The following is a 20,846-nucleotide window of genomic DNA, read 5'->3' as shown; positions in this document are numbered from 1 at the left end:
ACAGTAGCTGGTGTTCCCCAAGTGGATTTAACAGTCTAAAACTGTCCTATTTGCCAGCCTACTCCCTACATGGACTACATGCTGGTCTATGTTATGGTGGTCGATTTAGTGATGGCCTATGTAGCGTGCATTTTAGACCTTTATTTTGAAATAAGACCTTTTATTGTGAAATATAAGCGCACAGTGTACTGAATCATTATTTTCATAGATTTAACTAAGGATGTAATCATTAAGTCTCTGTCTATGTCTTCCTCTGTGTAGAGCTGTTGGAACTGCGGGCGTAAGGCGAGTGAGACGTGCAGTGGCTGCAACACGGCGCGCTACTGCGGCTCTTTCTGCCAGCACAAGGACTGGGAGAAACACCACCACGTGTGTGGCCAGACCTTCCAGGCCTCCCAGGCCAGCCAGCCGCAGGGGCAGCTGGGTAAGGTCCCGGAGGTCCCCGCTCCCGTCAGCTCCTCCACCACACCCAGCAGTGGGGTGGCAAGCCCTGCGGGGACCCCCCCTGACTCCGCCACGCCACGCTCCGCGACCCCGGGGACCCCCTCCGCATTGGAAACAACGTCACGCTAAACACAGAGCCCCCCGGCAACACCCCCCGGCAACACCCCCCCTCCCCCCAACCCCAGCACGGCTGTCTTGCTCGCCTGTCTCGCGTCACTCAAAGATGCTAAAAGCTAATGCGCTAGCGCCACAAAGGGAGATGAAGACGTATCCAGGAGTAGTGGAGGTTCCACGTCACACATGAGGTTCATAATGTTTATCGGGTCATATTGACTTAGAATCAAGAACACAAAGATATTCTTTGTTTGAATTCTTATTGTTGTTGTCATCAATGATCTTATTGTTACTATTGTGTTCGTCATTGTCGTCCACATTTGTTGTCGCTGTTGTTGTTGTTGTTGTTGTGTATCGTTGTTGTCGTTTCTCTTATGTTGTTTCCTGTAAATATGAACTCCAGACAAATACATCTGACCTCCCCTTTATGACCTCCAGACATGTGCATCTGACCTCCCCTTTTTTCTTTTTTTTCTAAAGGCTTTGTTCCTAGGAAACAATATAATATGATATGAAACTAGTTGACCTCATGAAGACACTTTACCAAACAACATACCAATGGAACATTACTAAAGTGAAATATGGTTGAAAAAGCAAAGACACCACTAATCTTTTTATGTAATGACTACAAATACAAATGCAGACTTAAAGGGGAGTGTATGAGTAGAGTATTGTATCTCTCTGTAACCATCTCAGAAGGAGAGCAAATTTCAGATGATCAGATGTGTTGACAGATTAATGTACATCAGATCTTAAAGGACCCTTGGCTTTTGCTGATGATAATATCCAGGTCAGTGAACCGACAAACACAAACATGTCTCACTTACTGAGGAAGGATAATGGGAAGGACCTAGAGAGAACATAAACAAAGAACATGGATGGCTGGTTACATCACTTTACCGGGCCTGGCTGCAGCACATGAAGAGGATGTCCTCTGTCTTAAAGCATTTTACACCACACTTCCTGTCTCACTGATCCAAACCAGGACATGAACAGGAAGTGATCGTTCTGCACCGGTAAGAGACTGTCAGCTCCTCACTATGGCAACCACCGGTAAACAAAGGGCTGAAAGGAAAAACCTATGACGCTCCCTCCCTCTCTGTCCTGCCCAGTTTGATCCAGCCACCTCCTACATGTATCCTCCTCTTTTATTCATCTTTGGTCGATCTCTTGATGTTCAACACTTCTGTACCTTCCCCAGTGGATATTTATTGTCTGTGTTGGATACTGGCGAAGACACGTTTTACTTCATGAAGTGACATTTTCACCAGTGACTCTTTGGCAAAAGGAGAAACGTCATGTTTCGGGGTGGATCTGCTTCCCCATGTGTATGTATCAGTGGTTCTTACCCCCTTGTACAATTAAGAAGGACGATGCATTCATTTTGTTTTTATCCTCGAAGACACACCCAAGCTATCATCTCAGAGCTGCTACTCTAGTAACTATATGGCTCTTTCATGACTCTTCTGAGAGCTAGCATGTTTCGCGGAATGCTAACCTAAATGTTTTGTACCAGCAACGTACATCCATGTATTTGCACTGTCACAAAGGTTATTTCGGCATGCTTCTTTTGGCAAACATTTTCATTTTTTCCAGTGTAGATGCATAATTTACAGTTTTTGTATGTATGTATGTAGTACTAGAGTATCTATGTCTTTCCTGTGTAGGTTAAATGTGTTGCTAAAACACCAACATCTGAAACTGTTTAATTGATGAGCAGAAACAACACCACAGTCATAAAACACCATTTTTGTTTAACTACTTACATCCAGGCAGTGCATGAACATTATTGGACGTCGGTTAGGTATTTGTTGTGGTTTTGTTTATTTTTCCAAAAAAAAGAGAAAAATAGAAAAGGCGGGGGGGGGGGGGGTTTACAAAAAAATCACTAAACAACTAACTTTCCAAATGCAGAGTTGTAGAATAAAATCAGCTTTAACACAGATTGTCCAGCACCAGGTATATCACCATCATTCAAGAGAATTACATCAAAACACATAAGACAGCCAAAGACATATACACAATGTCCACATCCAATAGAGAGCCCTATTACTGCTTAGTGTACAACAGGCCAAAAGTGGTTCAATAAAGAAAATAGGTTACCATTTCAGACCAAGCTGGACCAAACCCTGACTCCTGAAGGTTTCTAAAAAGAGGTTCAACTTGAATGTCGCCTGTATCGTTCTGTTAATATGGTGTTTTTTGGGCCAAACCAGTTCCAGTCATGTTCTCATTTTCAATGATGTTCCATCCACTACTGGGAGACTAGGCTGGCTTAGCGCTGATATGGAGATGGTCACAATGCGCTGGTTTGGAGATGGTCACAATGTAGGATAGGTGACTTTCTTAACTGGAAATCCAACTTTTTTTTTGTTTTGGATTACACAGACTGATTATGTTTGGATTCCAGGCTGCAAAATAGGAGCAATAATCACTTATATTGCACATAATTGCTAAATCTGTGGGGGAACAACACTGTAAGGTTTCCCATCTGTAAGTGAAATCAGATTGTTTCTATTAGTCACAGATGTCATTATAGTTTGCGTTCCCTGCCTTTGGGGCATTGTTATAAGAAGTGCACTCCTGTCTAGGTGTTAGGGTACCGTTTAGGATGCTTACTTCACCTCACAACCACTTTAATCAGTTCCGGGTCATGACCCACAAATGGGAAGCATGTCACTTTGCGGCTAGACCATACCACTGCTGGATGGCTTTGTTGCATCAGTTCATCTCATGTTCAAGTCATTTGCAATGGTTTTAACCGTGTCTAAATTTCCTCAAACCATACAGCAACTGAAATTCCAGACCATTTACGACTGATTGAAGAGCACTTACCACTTACCAGATCCGCAAAAGGCAAAATACTCTTCTACCCACAATACCCTGGTGCTAATAGAAACACATTTGACTTTTGACCTCTATGAAGGGGGAGGAGTTGTTACGTTGTTTCCACGGTGTTCAGCAGGAAGTTGCTGTTGTTGTTGTTCTCCCTTATTTCTTAATCAACCTGGCTGAGATTCAATCTTAGCACATTTGGTCAGCAATGTACATTTTAGAGGAAATGTCTCAAGCATTCGCATAGGCCATGAGGTCATAAACACTGCGTGTAAGTCTTATTGGAAATTACAGCGTCCAAATACGCGATAGGAATGAATCTGAGCACTCCTCTTGTGTTGCAACCTGGTCTCATTCTGGACTCTAAAGGGTTTAAATAAATGATCCAAAAAGGTGTCTGACACCCATCTCCTCATGTCTCCTCAGAAAGCTGTGAAAAAGCAGCTGAGCTGTTTGAACACTTGTGTATGATTCATGTATTTAAAAATGTATAAACCACACATTGGTGTTTTCATTGTTATCAGGGTTGAAACCTAGATAAGACAAAATAAAAAAAAATAATAAGAAAAATGTTACAGCTTAAAATAATTTCATGCAAAGCGCTACTATATCCACTTGATCTCTTCAATCTTCTCTCCTCCCAGATTTCTATGTCTGTTTTGCTATAACCTCCTCGTGGCAGATTCTACCTCTGACAGCAGAAACAAGCACCAGTCGCCGGGCCGACACTGGGGTAGCCACCAGTAGCCAGGCTGACACTGGGCTAGTCACCAGTCGCCGGGCCGACACTGGGCTAGTCACCAGTAGCCAGGCTGGTCACTGGGCTAGTCACCAGTAGCCGGGCTGACACTGGGCTAGTCACCAGTTGCCGGGCCGACACTGGGTTAGTCACCAGTAGCCAGGCTGACACTGGGCTAGTCACCAGTAGCCAGGCCGACACTGGGCTAGTCAAACCAAATGGGCACAATATAACAAAACAGGAATATACCCAAAGTTGAAGCTCATACAGCTGCAAAACCATATCAATACTTGGTAACAATGCAGACCTCATAAATAAATAAAAAACGTAAACGATTGAGATAAAGAAAAACGTGTGTTACGTTCCTTTTTTGCTTGTCACGTTTGTATTAGCATTGAGAGTTTACTTTGTTAAACGATAACGGATCAGATTTAAATTGTTGTTGCTGGTTTTTAAAAGGTTGTTATTTTGACTGTTGTATGATCGGTCAAGCAGTGGTCGGTTGATGAGAAACCTCATGCCTCCTCCTCCCATCTCTGTTTGTCACATGCTAGAACGCTTGTCAGTGTTGTTCAGGCTGAACTCTTGGGGTTTCAATTACAAAAACAAATTGAACAACACTCGAAAAATGAACAGCTTGTGAATTTTACCCTTTCCTGTTTTTGACACTGTTGTATCAGGAGGGAAAATGTCAAAGGTCCTTTTTATTTTCCTCTGTGTAAAAACATGTTAACAGATAAAGGGAACTTATAGATGACATGATTTAAGGAGTGGGGGATTGGAACGGGGTCTCTGAGACTATTTTATTGTGAAGAAAATAAAAAGTCAAAGTATTTGAAGTTATTGTGCAATACTTAATAAAGACGAGGGCACTACATGTTGTGACGTACTGGTAGACTGAGTCTGACTGGGAGGGTGTCTGGGACCGAGAGGGCGTCTGTGACCGGGAGGGCTTCTGGAACCGGGAGGGCTTCTGGAACCGGGAGTGCGCCTGGAACTGGGAAGGCGTCTGGAACTGGGACGGCGTCTGGGACTGGGAGGGCGTCTGGAACCAGGAGGGCGTCTGAAACCTGGAGGGCGTCTGGAACTGGGAAGGCGCCTGGAAATGTGAGGGCGTATGGAACTGGGAGGGCGTCTGGGACGGGGAGGGCATCTGGGACTTCGTCACAGCGGTGGGTTCTTCATTCTTTATTCCCTCTCAGTTTTGTTTTGTTTTTGTTTTTTATTTCCTTTGGGCTGTAATCTATGGTCAGTCAGTCTGTGAATCTTTGCAGTATAATTCTAGTATTGTTGTTCTCTTTATTGTGTAATAAATATGTTAATACATACATGCTTCGGAGTCAGGCGCTGTGTTTTGTTGGGCCTGCTGGAAACATTGTCTTTGTACAAGCTAAGCATGTCTATGATGTACGGTTGTGTTTTCCTGGGAAAACCAATCTTCATTAAACAACAAACTTCATAAAATACTTCTGTTGCTTCTACAGCCGTTTCATGCTCTGTGTAAGTCATTCTCCAAATATCAATGTGGGCATATCCTGCTCTCAGCACGAATGCCCTGTCTTGTACTCATTACTGTAGCATTATCAGACTCTGCAAATTCACTGATTCGGTGACAAAAAGAAAATGTTCCTTTGAAAGCCACTCGTTACAGGCTGTGGGAGGTGCTCAAAAACATGCCCGTCTTCAGAATCACCATCCTGATATCTGTGACCTCAAAATGTTGTTTTCAAAGGCTCTCTTCAGTATTGTATAAATCCTGAGAGTCTTTGAGCATCTCTGCTTGTGACCTGTCTCACCTGTTATTTTCTGCTCGGCTTGTATCTCAGATCAGAGAAATAATAACATATTAGAGATAACAGATGCCGACGGCTGTGTCCCAAATGGAAGCATATTCCCACAACATTCTGTAAGGCTGTGGTCAGAAGTAAGGCACAATATAGACACTATGGCGCCATTTAGGATGCAACCTAAGGGCTTCTAGAAAGTATGACCACTGAAGACAGACAGTTTGTAGGCCTGTGATTCACAGAGGGCCTTTGATCAGTTGCAGAACAGATTTAACATGCTCACAGACATACACACACACACACACACACACAAAGACAGACAAAGTATTGTGCCCTTGTGTTTTATTTACTTGGCGCTAATATTTCTATTCTTGTTGCACTGTCATGAGGGAACTGGATAGAGACCAATTAATTGAATGCCATGAACTGGCAGTTCAATGCCTTGAGTTTCCTGTTCATCTCACAATTAAGATGTGAAAGACACACATACACACACACTGAAAATACTTTATTTAGATCCAGATATTCAACTGTAAATGTTAAAGAAGAATCCAAAAATCTCAATGGTTCCTGAATGGTTACTGACAATAGACTATAACAGTAATAACAACATCTCCTCTTCATTAACTGTTAACACCAGTCTTCCCAGGGGTGTGTCCCTAGTCCTCTGCTTTATTAGCTGACTCTTAACACTGGGGCGTGTCCTCAGTCCTCTGCTTTATTACCTGACTCTTAACACTGGGGCCCCCCAGGGGTGTGTCCTCAGTCCTCTGCTTTATTACCTGACTCTTAACACTGGGGCCCCCCAGGGGTGTGTCCTCAGTCCTCTGCTTTATTACCTGACTCTTGACTCTTGGTGTATACAAGGAGGAACCAGGCAAACTGGCATTGGGTTCTCCCCTCAGTGTTATCAGTACAAAGGAGATGATTGTTGACTCCAGGATCCAGCAGAGGGAACCCACATTTACAGGGTGCTTTTAAGTTCCTGAGGGACCACATAACCCAGGATGTCACGATCCGTCAATGCCACCAGTGTTCCAGTTGGGTACCAGAGCAGCACTGCTCCCTAAGACAACTACAGGCACGTCGTCCTGGGTCCTGACAGGCAGTACACTGGCATGTTTGTAGAGACTGGATGGACCGAATCAGCACACAACAACTAATGTCTATAACAACAAACACACGCTGCCCTGTACGCATTCCCGATTCAGTGAAGTGTTACAAATTACCCTGCAACGCATCTTGCCTCGTCCGTGGACATGGATTGAAATAAACAGGCTTATAGGAGATTCAGGTTTGATTCCAGTATCTTTGGCTGCATTAAACTTCAAAGAAACAGACCTATTTTTTTGAGTCTGTTGAATTGAGAAATAAATTGTTTTTTTTCAGCTTTCTATTCTCCAGAGCCGTGTTACAGCAGCGCCTCGACACATCAGGTCCTTCACCCAGGGATAACCCTGTCACACATAGTTAGATTTAGAGAGGAGAGAAAATTAAACCATTTATAACATGACAGAGCTCTTGTTCCCTGGAAACTCCCACCTCTTCCCTCCCCTATCCTCGCAATCATCCCTCCATACCTTCATCCCTCCATACCTTCGTCCCTCCGTTCCAAACACTGGAAAGTTAATGTATTTCTAATGTTATCTATCCCAGGCCTTTTATCACACGGTTCAGCAGCATTTTCAAAAAGAGCTTCTGTGGTGGGATAAAAACTACGGACACTCCTTCAAACTCCTCTCCTCCATCATCTCTCCTTCTCTCCTCAACCTCTCCTCCATCATCTCTCCTCTCACTCTCCACTCCGCTCTGCCTCTCCTCCTCCTCCCTATCCTCTATCATCTACCCTCCTTCTCCCTCTCCTCCTCCTCCTCCCTCTTCTCCTCCCTATCCTCCTCCTCCTCCCTCCCCTCCTCCCTATCCTCTATCATCTCTCCTCCTCCTCCCTCTCCTCCTCCTTATCCTCTATCAAGGGGACAGAATACAGTCCTATCCCCAGTATTACAGGTTTTATCTCTTCTTCAGCAGCCTGCCTCAGCACTGGGCCCCCTGACGTCGCTCCTGCAGGCTGCTTTACCACTAACCTCTTCCTTATCAGACACTCAGCACCTCTGCCTGTGATCAGAGAGTCAATTAAAGAAGCAGGGAAAGGTGAAACATTCAAATAATGGAGACAACTGTTTCTCTCAGTTTGAGAAAATCCATTTGTATTGTTATCTGGCAACACCAGCTTTCTAGACCCTGGCGCTTCATTTAAGCCCCCGTCTCATTCTCCCTTCTGCAGCTTGACAAAGGAAAGAGAGGGGGAGGGGAGAGAGAGAACGAGAGCCACGAGCCGGCCTCAACAAACTTACCCAGGAGCAGCAGGAATATCAGCGTTCTGCCATACGTGAGCCTGCCCATCTCCAGTCTGGCAACACAGAAGCTGCTTCTCGAAGCTCCAAAATGCCCCCCCCCCCATTCCCTATAGGTTGCCATTAAGAATGTTGGGCTTCTCAATGCTCGTTGACAGACATCGGCCTTGAAAACCTGGGAGTTATCTGTGATTGGGTCAGGGCAGCACGGCCAATTCCAAATGTGTTTAAGTAGCCCGTCAACATTGCTAATCTAAACCGCTGTCAGGAAACATCGTCAATGTCTCAACTGTGTCTGTTAAAGCGTCTTGTTGTCTTTGTACTGCCGCTGATGGCGTTTCTCCATGGCAGGTTTGGGCTGGTTCCTATCATGGAATGTATTGTTTTTTTCCTGTTGTTGCTAGCTACATAGCATAACTTAGCAGATTAGCTACTTAGCTTTTGGGTGGGGAGTATAGACTTCAGAGCGAGTGTGAGGATAGAGGCACTTTGAGGAAGGGGGGGTCAGATGCTCTAAGTGAAGTACAAATAATTATAGTTTCAGATGAATACAGGAAAGAATTAAGAGACCACTGCATTTTTTTCCTTTCCTTTCCACAAAAGGAAAGTTTTGAGTGAGCATTCAATTTGCAGTGGTCTCTTAATTTTAACCCTTCTGTTCTACACTCAATACCTTCCAGCATCTGGTCTCCCATCCAGGGACTTTTTGGGAAAGGAAAGGAAAAGGTGCGGTGGTCTCTTAATTTTTTCTGGAGCTGTATATGTAAAATACATGTTTTAACGTGTTTTGTTTTTGTAGTGTTTTGTTAGTTTGGTGTATTTGATTTTTATTCTCTGTGTATGTATACAGAATCAATTAGAGATTCTGTCATTTTGGCCAAAAGTTTTTCAGTTTTAACCCTCATGTTAGCTGTTTTGAGAAAAACTAATTCTTGTTTGATAACTACTGTATGCTCCACCATGGAGACAAACTTTATCAAACTTTAAATAAAAAGGGTGTATCCCAGAAAAAGAAACTAGTTCCACAAAAATAACATAAACATATCCCCTCAAAATCGCCAGTTTCCTACATTCAGCACTACCTCAGACAAGAGACAATGTTCCCCAAATAACCCCCTGATTCCCACCCGTTTCCTCCTGCCTCTTCTTCTCCTCCCACCGCCCAGTTCTCCCTCTTCGTCTCCAGTGGAGCGAGGGATGGAGCCAGCCGAGCGGAGGAGGGAGGAGGGCACGGAGTGGAGGAGGAACAGAGATGAAGAAATACAAGGTGAATAAGTGTGTCTGATGAGAGGAAGAGTGGGGGTTCACACCTGAGCCTCAGGAAGATGATTAATACAGGGGCCAAGATGCAACTGACACACACACACGCACACACACACAAAGACACAAAGACATGCACACACAAACACACACAAACATGCACACACACACACACACATAAAAATGCAAAGACATGCACGCACACACACACAAACACACACACAGAGCCTCTGAGATGGAGTTCCAGGAGTTCCTGTGCCATTTATAGCCCCCTCTGAGGCCCTCCTCCCTCCCTCCCATCCCTCCCCCCTCCACAGGCTTACCCAGCTGTTGTACACCTGGACTCAGGCCCAGGAGAGAGAAGGGCTATCCATCTCTGGAGGGCAGCGGGAGGAGTGCTGGTCCGGGTCGGAGGTAGAACCTGACAGGTGCTCTCTGGAGGCGTGGTGATGGAGCAGTCAGAGTTAAACAGTGATGCGTATAATGCTCCCATAGATACATGCACATATATATACATACATACATACACACACACACATACACACATAAATACATACACACATACACACATACATACACACGTGTCCATCCTGTTGTGTGGATACCAGTGTTATACAGCCCTGGTGACATATTAAATATAGCACCACCAGTGTTATGATATTCCTGTCTACATTAAACTCCAGTACTATGCTTCCAGAATATGTTAGCGTTGCGAGGAGTCATATCTACATTTCTCACGAGAGCCATTATTTTCTGCCTGTTGGCTTTTATTCCATCTGTTTGGCCTGTTTGTCAGTCAGCTGAATATTTCATTAATTTCTGCTGCTCCTCTGAGAATAAATGGGACTTCTGGACAGGAGGGAGTGGAATATTTATTTACAGTAAACACTGACTGATGGGGTCTCTACAGAGATTATTAAATATGAATGAGGATGCAACCCAGTCTGTCTGTCAATCCTCATAAGCTGACACTTAGTCTGATTATGATACCGGTTTTAAGTTCTATGTAGAATAACCAGAACATGTTGCTAAAAAAAGTGTGTGTGGGGAGCTTGGGGCCTCCGGAGAGAGTCAGTCCAGTGTTGTCTGTCATCAGGAGGCCGAGACGGATCTTATGTCTTTTATTTTCATATTTCCAAATGAATTTACCACAACATGGACATCTATAGATACCACACACACACACACACACACACATACACCTACACACCACACATACACACACACACACACATACACCTACACGCGAGGTGAAGTGCATAGGTTTTTGCAATGTTTTTATTAGTTTTGAGACTAAAGAAAATTATTTCATATTTAGACCAGAGGAAAGAGTGCCCCCTACTGGCCCTCCAACACCACAGCATAGAACACCCTGTTCCATGTAGAGTGTGAGGAGAGGTGGGTCTTTATGGAGGACATTTACAGTCAGTCGAATGTGACGTTGGCCACATATCATATCTGTGTGTCGGCGTTCTACACCATCCCGATGCGTGCCGAAGGCGGTGAAAAAAATGGCCATTTTGATGTACCATATAAAAATCACCCTTGGAAAAACTGGGGAATTTCTCTGCATCTTCACATGCTGTTGTCATGCTGTCACCCGCTCCGACTCCTACAGAAACACTCTGATGTGGGGCCTGTAAGTCTAGTCATGGCATTGATTCTTCTGAGCCAGTAAGATGTGTTGAGACTCTGACAGAAATATATACACCAAACCCACGCCCACCCACCCACACACACACCGGCACAAACACACAAACACATTGCCCCATCTGACAACAGAGAAGAGGTGGATGTATGTTAAACAGCCTTGAAATCAAGGTAAAACTGTGTAGCCTGCATAAGCCCTGAACCTTTTCATTATGGCCTTATGTACAGCCCATGGTCCAGTCTAAAGGGCTCCTTACATATAGTCTACATGTGTGAATAGAAGCCCCCTAGATCTCCAGAAACAACTTAGATGAAGAACATCTCCAGAAACCCCTTAGATGAAGAACATCTCCAGAAACCCCTTAGATGAAGGACATCTCCAGAAACACCTTAGATGAAGGACATCTCCAGAAACCCCTTAGATGAAGAACATCTCCAGAAACCCCTTAGATGAAGAACATCTCCAGAAACCCCTTAGATGAAGAACATCTCCAGAAACCCCTTAGATGAAGAACATCTCCAGAAACCCCTTAGATGAAGAACATCTCCAGAAACCCCTTAGATGAAGAACATCTCCAGAAACAACTTAGATGAAGAACATCTCCAGAAACCCCTTAGATCAGAGGTCTCAAACCGGTTCCACAGAGGGCAGAGTGTCTAGAGGTTTTCGCTCTCTCCTTGTACTTAATTGACTAATTAGGTCACTAATTGGTTAGTTTCTACCCCCACCTGGTTGTTTAGGTCTGAACTGGGAACCAATTTAAAGGAAAACCCCAAAACCTGCAGACACATGACCGGTTTGAGACCTCTGCCTTAGATGAAGGACATATCCAAAACCCCAAAACAAAAGACATCTCTGGAAACCCCTTAGATGAAGGACATATCCAAAACCCCAAAACAAAAGACATCTCTGGAAACCCCTTAGATGAAGAACATCTCCCAAAACCCCTTAGCTGAAGACATCAATGTCAACTCAATGTCAACTTTATTTATAAACCAAATTTAAAACAACTGTCATTGACCAAAGAGTACAGGACAAAATATCAAAGTATACAAAATATATGAAATTTACTGGTAAAGATTTACACAGATACACATAACAAGACACAGACAAAATAGCAGCACAGACTTTTAATGCCAACTCAGCTAAGATTCAAAGCCAGAGTAAAAAGGTGCGTTTTTAGCAATGATTTAAAAGTGTGTAGTCTGGGCATTTCGATTATGCAGTGGTAGGCTATTCCAGAGGATGGGATCGCCCACCGCGAATGCTCGATCCCCTCTAGTCTTTAACCTGGCTTTTGGGACAACTAGAAGTAGCTGGTTAGCTGACCTCAGTGCTCAGGCTGGAGAATGACGAAGTAAAAGTTCAGACAGATATGAAGGGGCCAATCCATTTAAAACCTTAAAGACTAACATTAAAATCTTTAAATCAATCCTGAAATGAAAAGAAAGCCAATGGAGGGAGGCCAAAATTGGAGTTATGTGCTCCCCTTTTCTTTAACGGTTAAAAGTCGAGCGGCGGGATTTTGTACTACCTGGAGTCGATTTAAGGCTTTGTGATCTACCCCTAGGTACAAGGAATTACAGTAATCTAGCCGAGATGTAACTTTCTCAAAATAGGAAGATAGACCTTAAACTTTGCCTAAAGTCTTAGCTGAAAGAAGCTAGATTTCACTACTAGACTACTGGGCCCAACCGTATCAAAAACATATCTTAAAAGATGAGAGGGAATGGAATCCAGGGGACAGTTTGTGGGGCGCATGGTACGAACTACCTTTGTTAATAATGAAAGTGATACAGGCTCAAACTGATCGAAGACAGCTGAGAAAGTAGAAGGAGTAGAAGGAGTAAAAGGAGTAAAAGGGCGGAGGAAGTTTTTAGAGCAGCAATCTTTCCAATAAAAAATGCTTTAAAATCCTCACACAGTTTGGCTGATGGAACAATATAAGCCACGCTACTGGGGTTTATCAGAGAGTTGAAGATAATCTAAGACCTATAGTTATTGTTGGAAACAAGGTTTGATATAAATTGAGCTTTTGTAGCTTTAACAGCTCTCTGATAGTTAGTACAGCAGTCAAAACCCTGGAGTTTATCCTTCTTCCATTTTCTTTCAGCTCGTCTAAGTAAACATCTGAGAGTGCAGGTACTGTCGTTTAGCCAAGGCTCTAAAGATGGCTTTGCATGTTTAGATTTGAACGGCGCAACAGAGTATAAGATATCAGTGCAAGTGGAATGCATGAGACTGTAAAATCATCAACGCTAAGAGCACAGCTGTCATCTAGATTACAAAACATTGACTTGTTAAATGCATTAGAAAAATGCAACAAGGTTTAGGGGTTAATCGCAAGCAATTTACGTGCAGGAACACAATTTTCAACCTTAGAGCAGGGAACTGTGACCGTGAACAAAACAGGCAGGTGATCTTATATACAAATGTCTGTGACGTGGACACATAAACCGTAAGACAACACAAGGCCCAGGGTGTGCCCTTTTTCATCTGTCGGACTAGTTACTGACTGAACGAGATCAGAAGGAGTCTGCCAGCATTTTAAAGTGGAATTTAACACAGATGCTAGCCCTCCACCCCTGCCAGTAGTCCTAGGGGAGCTGAGGAAATTACAATCAGGAGGAAGAAGTTCTGAGAGAGGAGTAAACTCACCAGCATGGAGCCAGATCTCCGTCAAAAACAAGAAGTCCAACTCACGAGTATTGAAAAAGTCATTGAGCAGGAACGTCTTATTTGCTAGCGATCTAGCATTAATCAGAGCCATGCGCAGCACACCCTCCCCACTGATCAGTGAAAGGGCACGGTTCAGAGGACGAAGGTTCCCGTGATCCACGCCGCCTCTGCTGGCCCGTGTTCGCCGGATTTGGGGAGCCTCAGCCAGTAGACACGGAATGACAGGTCGGATCCAGCGAACCTCTGGAATCCGGTAGACACCTGACTGCAGGAACACGGTACCATCCACCGCCAGGATCAGTCGTATGAGGACATCGGGTAAGCTTTCAGTCTCGCCAGCACACCTCCCCGGTTTCACCGTCTCTTCAGGCGTTTCTTAAAACGATTTCTTGGAGAGTAAGCACAGGGTAGGCGACGCAGGTCTACAGGTAAATTAGATGAGAAGGGAGGGAGATCTGGAATCTGCTCTCCCAAGTTGTGCTTTAGCAGCACCAATTCAACTGTGCCTTGGTTGCTAAAAAGAGCTTGGCGATCATAAACGAATAATGAAGAGACATTACAACGACAAATACATAAAAACAAAGTAACAGCAAACACAATACTGAGCAGACGATTCCTGCAAACACTGGCGCCAGTCTCCAGGACATCTCCAGAAACCCCTTCCATGAAGAACATCTCCAGAAACCCCTTTCATGAAGAACATCTCCAGAAACCCCTTCAATGAAGAACATCTCCAGAAACCCCTTCCATGAAGAACATCTCCAGAAACCCATTAGGTGAAGGCCATCTCCAGATTCAGAAACAGGTGGGCAGAGCCGAGGTCCATCAGAACCTACAGTAACAGTGATATGTTTGGACAATCCTGCCAGTTCACTTTAATAGTATACTATAAACGTAAAGTATAGAGGCCCATGGGGTCTGGTTATAAGTAGTGCACTATGAAGGGAATGAGGTGCCATTTGTGATGAAGCCAATAACATCTGGTCAACACCTCAGGGCCCTCTGCCAGACCTGTCTGTCTGATGGGCTGGCCCTGATCCAGACCCGTCTATCTGCTGGTTTGGCACTGATCCAGACCCGTCTGTCTGCTGGGCTGGCCCTGATCCAGACCCGTCTATCTGCTGGTTTGGCCCTGATCCAGACCCGTGTGTCTGCTGGGCTGGCCCTGATCCAGACCCGTCTATCTGCTGGTTTGGCCCTGATCCAGACCCGTCTGTCTGATGGGATGGCCCTGATCCAGACCCGTCTGTCTGATGAGCTGGCCCTGATCCAGACCCGTCTATCTGCTGGTTTGGCCCTGATCCAGACCCGTCTGTCTGTCTGATCTCTGATAAGTTCTGGACCTCTGGTGTTGCTGCAGAGCAGGCCAGTTATCTTCATCTTCCAAGCCCTTCCTCCTGCTCCCACGGAGAGACACCTGTCCACTGTTTCTCACCTCTTCTGTTTGCATCTGGGAATGAGCATTGTGGGGGATTGACCATCTGCTGTCACCTTTCATTGTGACAAAGGGCGGAAGAATAAGTGGAATGAACATGATGCATTGTGGTCCCGTACACACTCAGCTTGAACACCAGATGTGCGTTTGACTTGGCGGTTGTAAAACAGAGAGCTTGTCCGGGCCAAAAGAAATATTGCACAAACAATGTAGAAACTTCACTCAACAAAAGGGTGATTTTGCATATACCTTCGTCGAGTGAATCTGCTTAATCGTCAATATGGCGGAATGAGCCAGAAGCTGTGTGACTCCATATTCATTTATCATGTCCATGATTGACAGGCTGCGATATTGGACCCCAGCACGGGTCACATGGCCTGCCGTCAGAGCATGCTCAGTGGCACTGGCACCAGGCTGGGGCATCTGGGGGGGGGGGCTGTCTAGAGCACACAGAGCCCAAGGCATCCAAGCTCCAGTGGTCAAACATCTGTCTGTGATGCACGCACTCACACCACACCCTGACATACACTGACGCACACACACACACACACACACAGATACAGACAGACAGAGAGACACACACACACAGATACAAACAGACACACTCACACACACATACAGACAGAGACACACACACACACACAAATACAGACATACAGAGACACACACACACACAATTACAGACAGAGACACACACACAAATACAGACAGACAGAGACACACACACACACACACACACACATACAGACAGACACACACACACACACACACACACACACATACAGACAGAGACACACACACAAATACAGACAGACAGAGACAGACACACACACACACACACACACACACACAGACACACACACACACACACACACACATACAGACAGAGACACACACACACACACACACACACAGGCTGGGGGGAGAACGTCCTTGAGGAATGTACGGGTTATTATCATTAATATCTTTCAGTCTCACAATAACTCTCTCCCTGTCTCTCTCTCTCTCTCCCTGTCTCTCTCTCTCTCTCCCTGTCTCTCTCTCTCTCTCCCTGTCTCTCTCTCTCTCTCCCTGTCTCTCTCTCTCTCTCCCTGTCTCTCTCTCTCTCTCTCTCTCTCTCTCTCTCTCTCTCTCCCTGTCTCTCTCTCTCTCTCCCTGTCTCTCTCTCCCTCTCCCTGTCTCTCTCTCCCTGTCTCTCTCTCCCTGTCTCTCTCTCCCTGTCTCTCTCTCCCTGTCTCTCTCTCCCTCTCCCTGTCTCTCTCTCCCTGTCTCTCTCTCCCTCTCCCTGTCTCTCTCTCCCTGTCTCTCTCTCCCTCTCCCTGTCTCTCTCTCCCTGTCTCTCTCTCCCTGTCTCTCTCTCCCTCTCCCTGTCTCTCTCTCTCTCTCCCTGTCTCTCTCTCCCTCTCCCTGTCTCTCTCTCCCTGTCTCTCTCTCCCTCTCTCTGTCTCTCTCTCTCTCTCCCTGTCTCTCTCTTTTTCTCCATTTTTATATTCAAATGGCTTCACTGCCATTGCATTGACAAAGTCTACTTGACTGTAGTTATTTACTAATATAGCAACACTAACGCCAGCGATAGTGATCAACATCATTGACACATTGTAGAACAATAATCACATCTAAAAAACAACACACAATGACAACCAAATCATAAGACAGTGTGCTGGTCTGCCAGACTCGTGGCAGACTGCATCGTAGTGGGTTGGTCTGTCAGAGACACTGTCTCATTTTGTGGCAGGCTGCATCGTAGTGGGTTGGTCTGTCAGAGACACTGTCTCATTTTGTGGCAGGCTGCATCGTAGTGTGTTGGTCTGTCAGAGACACTGTCTCATTTTGTGGCAGGCTGCATCGTAGTGGGTTGGTCTGTCAGAGACACTGTCTCATTTTGTTGCAGGCTGCATCGTAGTGTGTTGGTCTGTCAGAGACACTGTCTCATTTTGTGGCAGGCTGCATCGTAGTGGGTTGGTCTGTCAGAGACACTGTCTCATTTTGTGGCAGGCTGCATCGTAGTGGGTTGGTCTGTCAGAGACACTGTCTCATTTTGTGGCAGGCTGCATCGTAGTGTGTTGGTCTGTCAGAGACACTGTCTCATTTTGTTGCAGACTGCATCGTAGTGGGTTGGTCTGTCAGAGACACTGTCTCATTTTGTTGCAGGCTGCATCGTAGTGTGTTGGTCTGTCAGAGACACTGTCTCATTTTGTGGCAGGCTGCATCGTAGTGTGTTGGTCTGTCAGAGACACTGTCTCATTTTGTTGCAGGCTGCATCGTAGTGTGTTGGTCTGTCAGAGACACTGTCTCATTTTGTGGCAGGCTGCATCGTAGTGTGTTGGTCTGTCAGAGACACTGTCTCATTTTGTGGCAGGCTGCATCGTAGTGTGTTGGTCTGTCAGAGACACTGTCTCATTTTGTGGCAGGCTGCATCGTAGTGTGTTGGTCTGTCAGAGACACTGTCTCATTTTGTGGCAGGCTGCATCGTAGTGTGTTGGTCTGTCAGAGACACTGTCTCATTTTGTGGCAGGCTGCATCGTAGTGTGTTGGTCTGTCAGAGACACTGTCTCATTTTGTGGCAGGCTGCATCGTAGTGGGTTGGTCTGTCAGAGACACTGTCTCATTTTGTGGCAGGCTGCATCGTAGTGTGTTGGTCTGTCAGAGACACTGTCTCATTTTGTGGCAGGCTGCATCGTAGTGGGTTGGTCTGTCAGAGACACTGTCTCATTTTGTGGCAGGCTGCATCGTAGTGGGTTGGTCTGTCAGAGACACTGTCTCATTTTGTGGCAGGCTGCATCGTAGTGGGTTGGTCTGTCAGAGACACTGTCTCATTTTGTGGCAGGCTGCATCGTAGTGGGTTGGTCTGTCAGAGACACTGTCTCATTTTGTGGCAGGCTGCATCGTAGTGGGTTGGTCTGGTTCCTCTGGACAAATAGGAGAATATAATAGAACTCTGGACACAGGATTGCAATGTTTCTATGTAACACTGAGTGAAGTCCACTAAGTGGAACCCAAACCACATTGGCATAAAGAGATTCAGTTACAGTGGGGAGAACGAGTATTTTATACACTGCCGATTTTGCAGGTTTTCCTACTTACAAAGCATGTAGAGGTCTGTAATTTTTTATCATAGGTACACTTCAACTGAGAAAGACAGAATCTAAAACTAAAAATCCAGAAAAGGTAGCCAGTCTCTAGACCTGAAACCAATAGAACATCTTTGGAGGGAGCTGAAAGTCTGTATTGCCCAGCGACAACCCCGAAACCTGAAGGAAAAACCCGCAAAACCGGCAGTGTATCAAATACTTCTTCTCCCCACTGTACATATTTCAATTAGTTTTAGAGATATGTTAACAGGCAAAGAGACTACATAGGATAGTTTGTACCATAAAAAGTAACTCCAAAGATAACTATCTATATTATACTGCCACATCCTGCCAGCATCTTCCGTGGGAGGCAAACGAGCCGGTCCTCCAGAAGCACACATCTCTGCTCATGAGATACAGCCTCTACGAAGCAAAATGAAAAACAACAAATCATTAAAAAGTTTTGCTAGAAAGAAACATTAGTCACAGAGTACAATAGTTTCTTCTGAACCATGTTAGCAGTTTCACCAGCAGCCCACAGGACATGAGGGAGAAGAAACCGAAAGCTAATTATCTGTCAGAAGCTGCTCTTTCCCTCTGCAGGTTCACTTTTCCCAGCGGAGAGGTCTAAACACACACATACACAAGCATAAACACACATGTGCACACACACGCATGCACATACACACACGCATACACAAACACATAGACAGACAGTCATTTCTGGAAAAAAGCCACAGAAAGTTTCGAAGAGTAAAGACTCCAAGATTAAAGCTTATTTGTTCTTTCAAGTTTTTCCTCAGTGCTTCTGTTTTTTCCTTCCTGTAACAGCATAGTGTTTTGCTGCTGAGGTGGATGACCCATTAATGCCACATTTCACACAGCAGTGACACAGAAGACCTGTTTACACCAGGTTCTAACGTGTCCTCGGTCGCAACCTGATTGTGGACACATTTTTCGACGGGTGTAGAACTTTAAAAGAGACACATTGTCACCTGACTGTAGAACTGGGCCAGAGTCCTCCAATAATGGAATCTCAAATGCCAGTGGAATTTTTTTATTCCACCAAAAGATTTAATGAACCTGTTGCAGCCTGTTGGACTGTGATTCACCTCTTTAAATGTTTAAATCCTTTTTGAAGATATATTTCCAAAAGCATTTTCAAGGCTTGCATGACCATAAGATGTGTTTAACTACAACTAACTGTACTGATATAAAGAATATATAATTTTGTAGTAATCCTCTGTGTATGAGAGGTGTAACATTCCAGCCAATTTGTGAACCCAAAGCAGAGGTTGTCTTTTACACCAAGCCCAGGGACCTATATTAGCATTCTCGTGCATCATATGCAAATCATCCAAAAGTACTTTAATTGTATTGTGAAGCTAAGACATTAGGGATCCTTTTAAAACGACATGCATACAACTACATCTGTATCACAAATAATGTGGCATTTGTGAAACAAATCCCATTTAAGTAATGTTAGCAATATAGAAGAATATTTCACACATAATTTTCCAATCCCTGTATGGGAATTTGTTGAGCCTCACAATCAATTACAGGTAGTCTATGGACTTGGATAGGATTTGTGCCTCAAATGCTAAAATGCTAGCATGTTGATACAGTGACACTAAACTGAAGCATGTATTCCACATTTCTCCATAGACTGATTACAGGTTAAGTACGCCAACGTGGCCTTTTGTTATCTGGGTGAACTATCCCTTTAATTTGTGATAATCTCATTTGCTTTTATAGATTTCATTGTTCAATTTGGACGTGTCTTTTCGCCTCATATAACCTATCAGTATTCTTGACATCATTTTAACGCTGTACTGTAGCAGCATCTGAATTCCACTCAGGCCCAGTTTTGGTGCTTTTCAACCACGGTGGAGGGTGGACTGCTTCACGGAGAAGCACAGTGCCCCCTGCTGTCCACCACCAGGGGGAGCCATGAAGAAATGAAGCCTGATAGACTGGGCCGCAGTCACACGGACCGACAAAGCCCTGATACTGAGCCAGCAGCTCTAAACTGGACGTGTCATACAGACTGACGGGAGACAATAGATCCTAGTTGTCTTCCAAAGGCCATTGGACTACAACTCCACTGAGTTTACTGTGGGTCTGGGTGAAACATACTGGCCTGTATAGGAGGGGCGTCCACTTGGGATGAACATCTATTCCAGTGACTAGAGGGGCCAGACAGGGACAGTCAGTCAGTCGGTCAGTCAGTACGTCAGTCGGTCAGTCCGACGGTCAGTCAGTCGATCGGTCGGTCGGTCAGTCAGTCAGTCAGTTGGTCAGTCAGTCAGACAGTCGGTGGGTCGGTCAGACGGTCGGTCAGTCGGTCGGTCGGTTGGTCAGTCGGTCAGTCAGGAAGTCAGTCGATCGGTCAGTCGGTCGGTTGGTCAGTCAGTCAGTCAGTACCTCAGTCAGTCAGTCAGTCGGTCTGTCAGTCCGTCCGTCCGTCGGTCAGTCAG

General features: G+C 45.0%; 1 protein-coding gene across 6 annotated transcripts in view; it reads left to right on the top strand.

Annotated features, from left to right (window-relative positions):
- Positions 1-5,007, top strand: part of runx1t1 (RUNX1 partner transcriptional co-repressor 1) — a 64,255-nt gene extending 59,248 nt beyond the window's left edge. For all 6 annotated transcript variants that reach the window (XM_029122939.2, XM_029122938.2, XM_029122937.2 and 3 more), the window contains exon 11: positions 262-5,007. In XM_029122939.2, the coding sequence (XP_028978772.2) occupies positions 262-573 (312 nt within the window). In that variant the 3' untranslated portion in view covers positions 574-5,007. The remainder of the gene's footprint in view (positions 1-261) is intronic.
- The last annotated feature ends 15,839 nt before the right edge of the window (positions 5,008-20,846 follow it).

Source organism: Esox lucius, chromosome 10 (genome assembly GCF_011004845.1).
Source record: "Esox lucius isolate fEsoLuc1 chromosome 10, fEsoLuc1.pri, whole genome shotgun sequence".
Classification (NCBI taxonomy): Eukaryota; Metazoa; Chordata; class Actinopteri; order Esociformes; family Esocidae; genus Esox; species Esox lucius.
The sequence above is the reverse complement of the archived record's forward strand: the minus strand, read 5'-3'. Positions and strand labels throughout refer to the sequence as shown.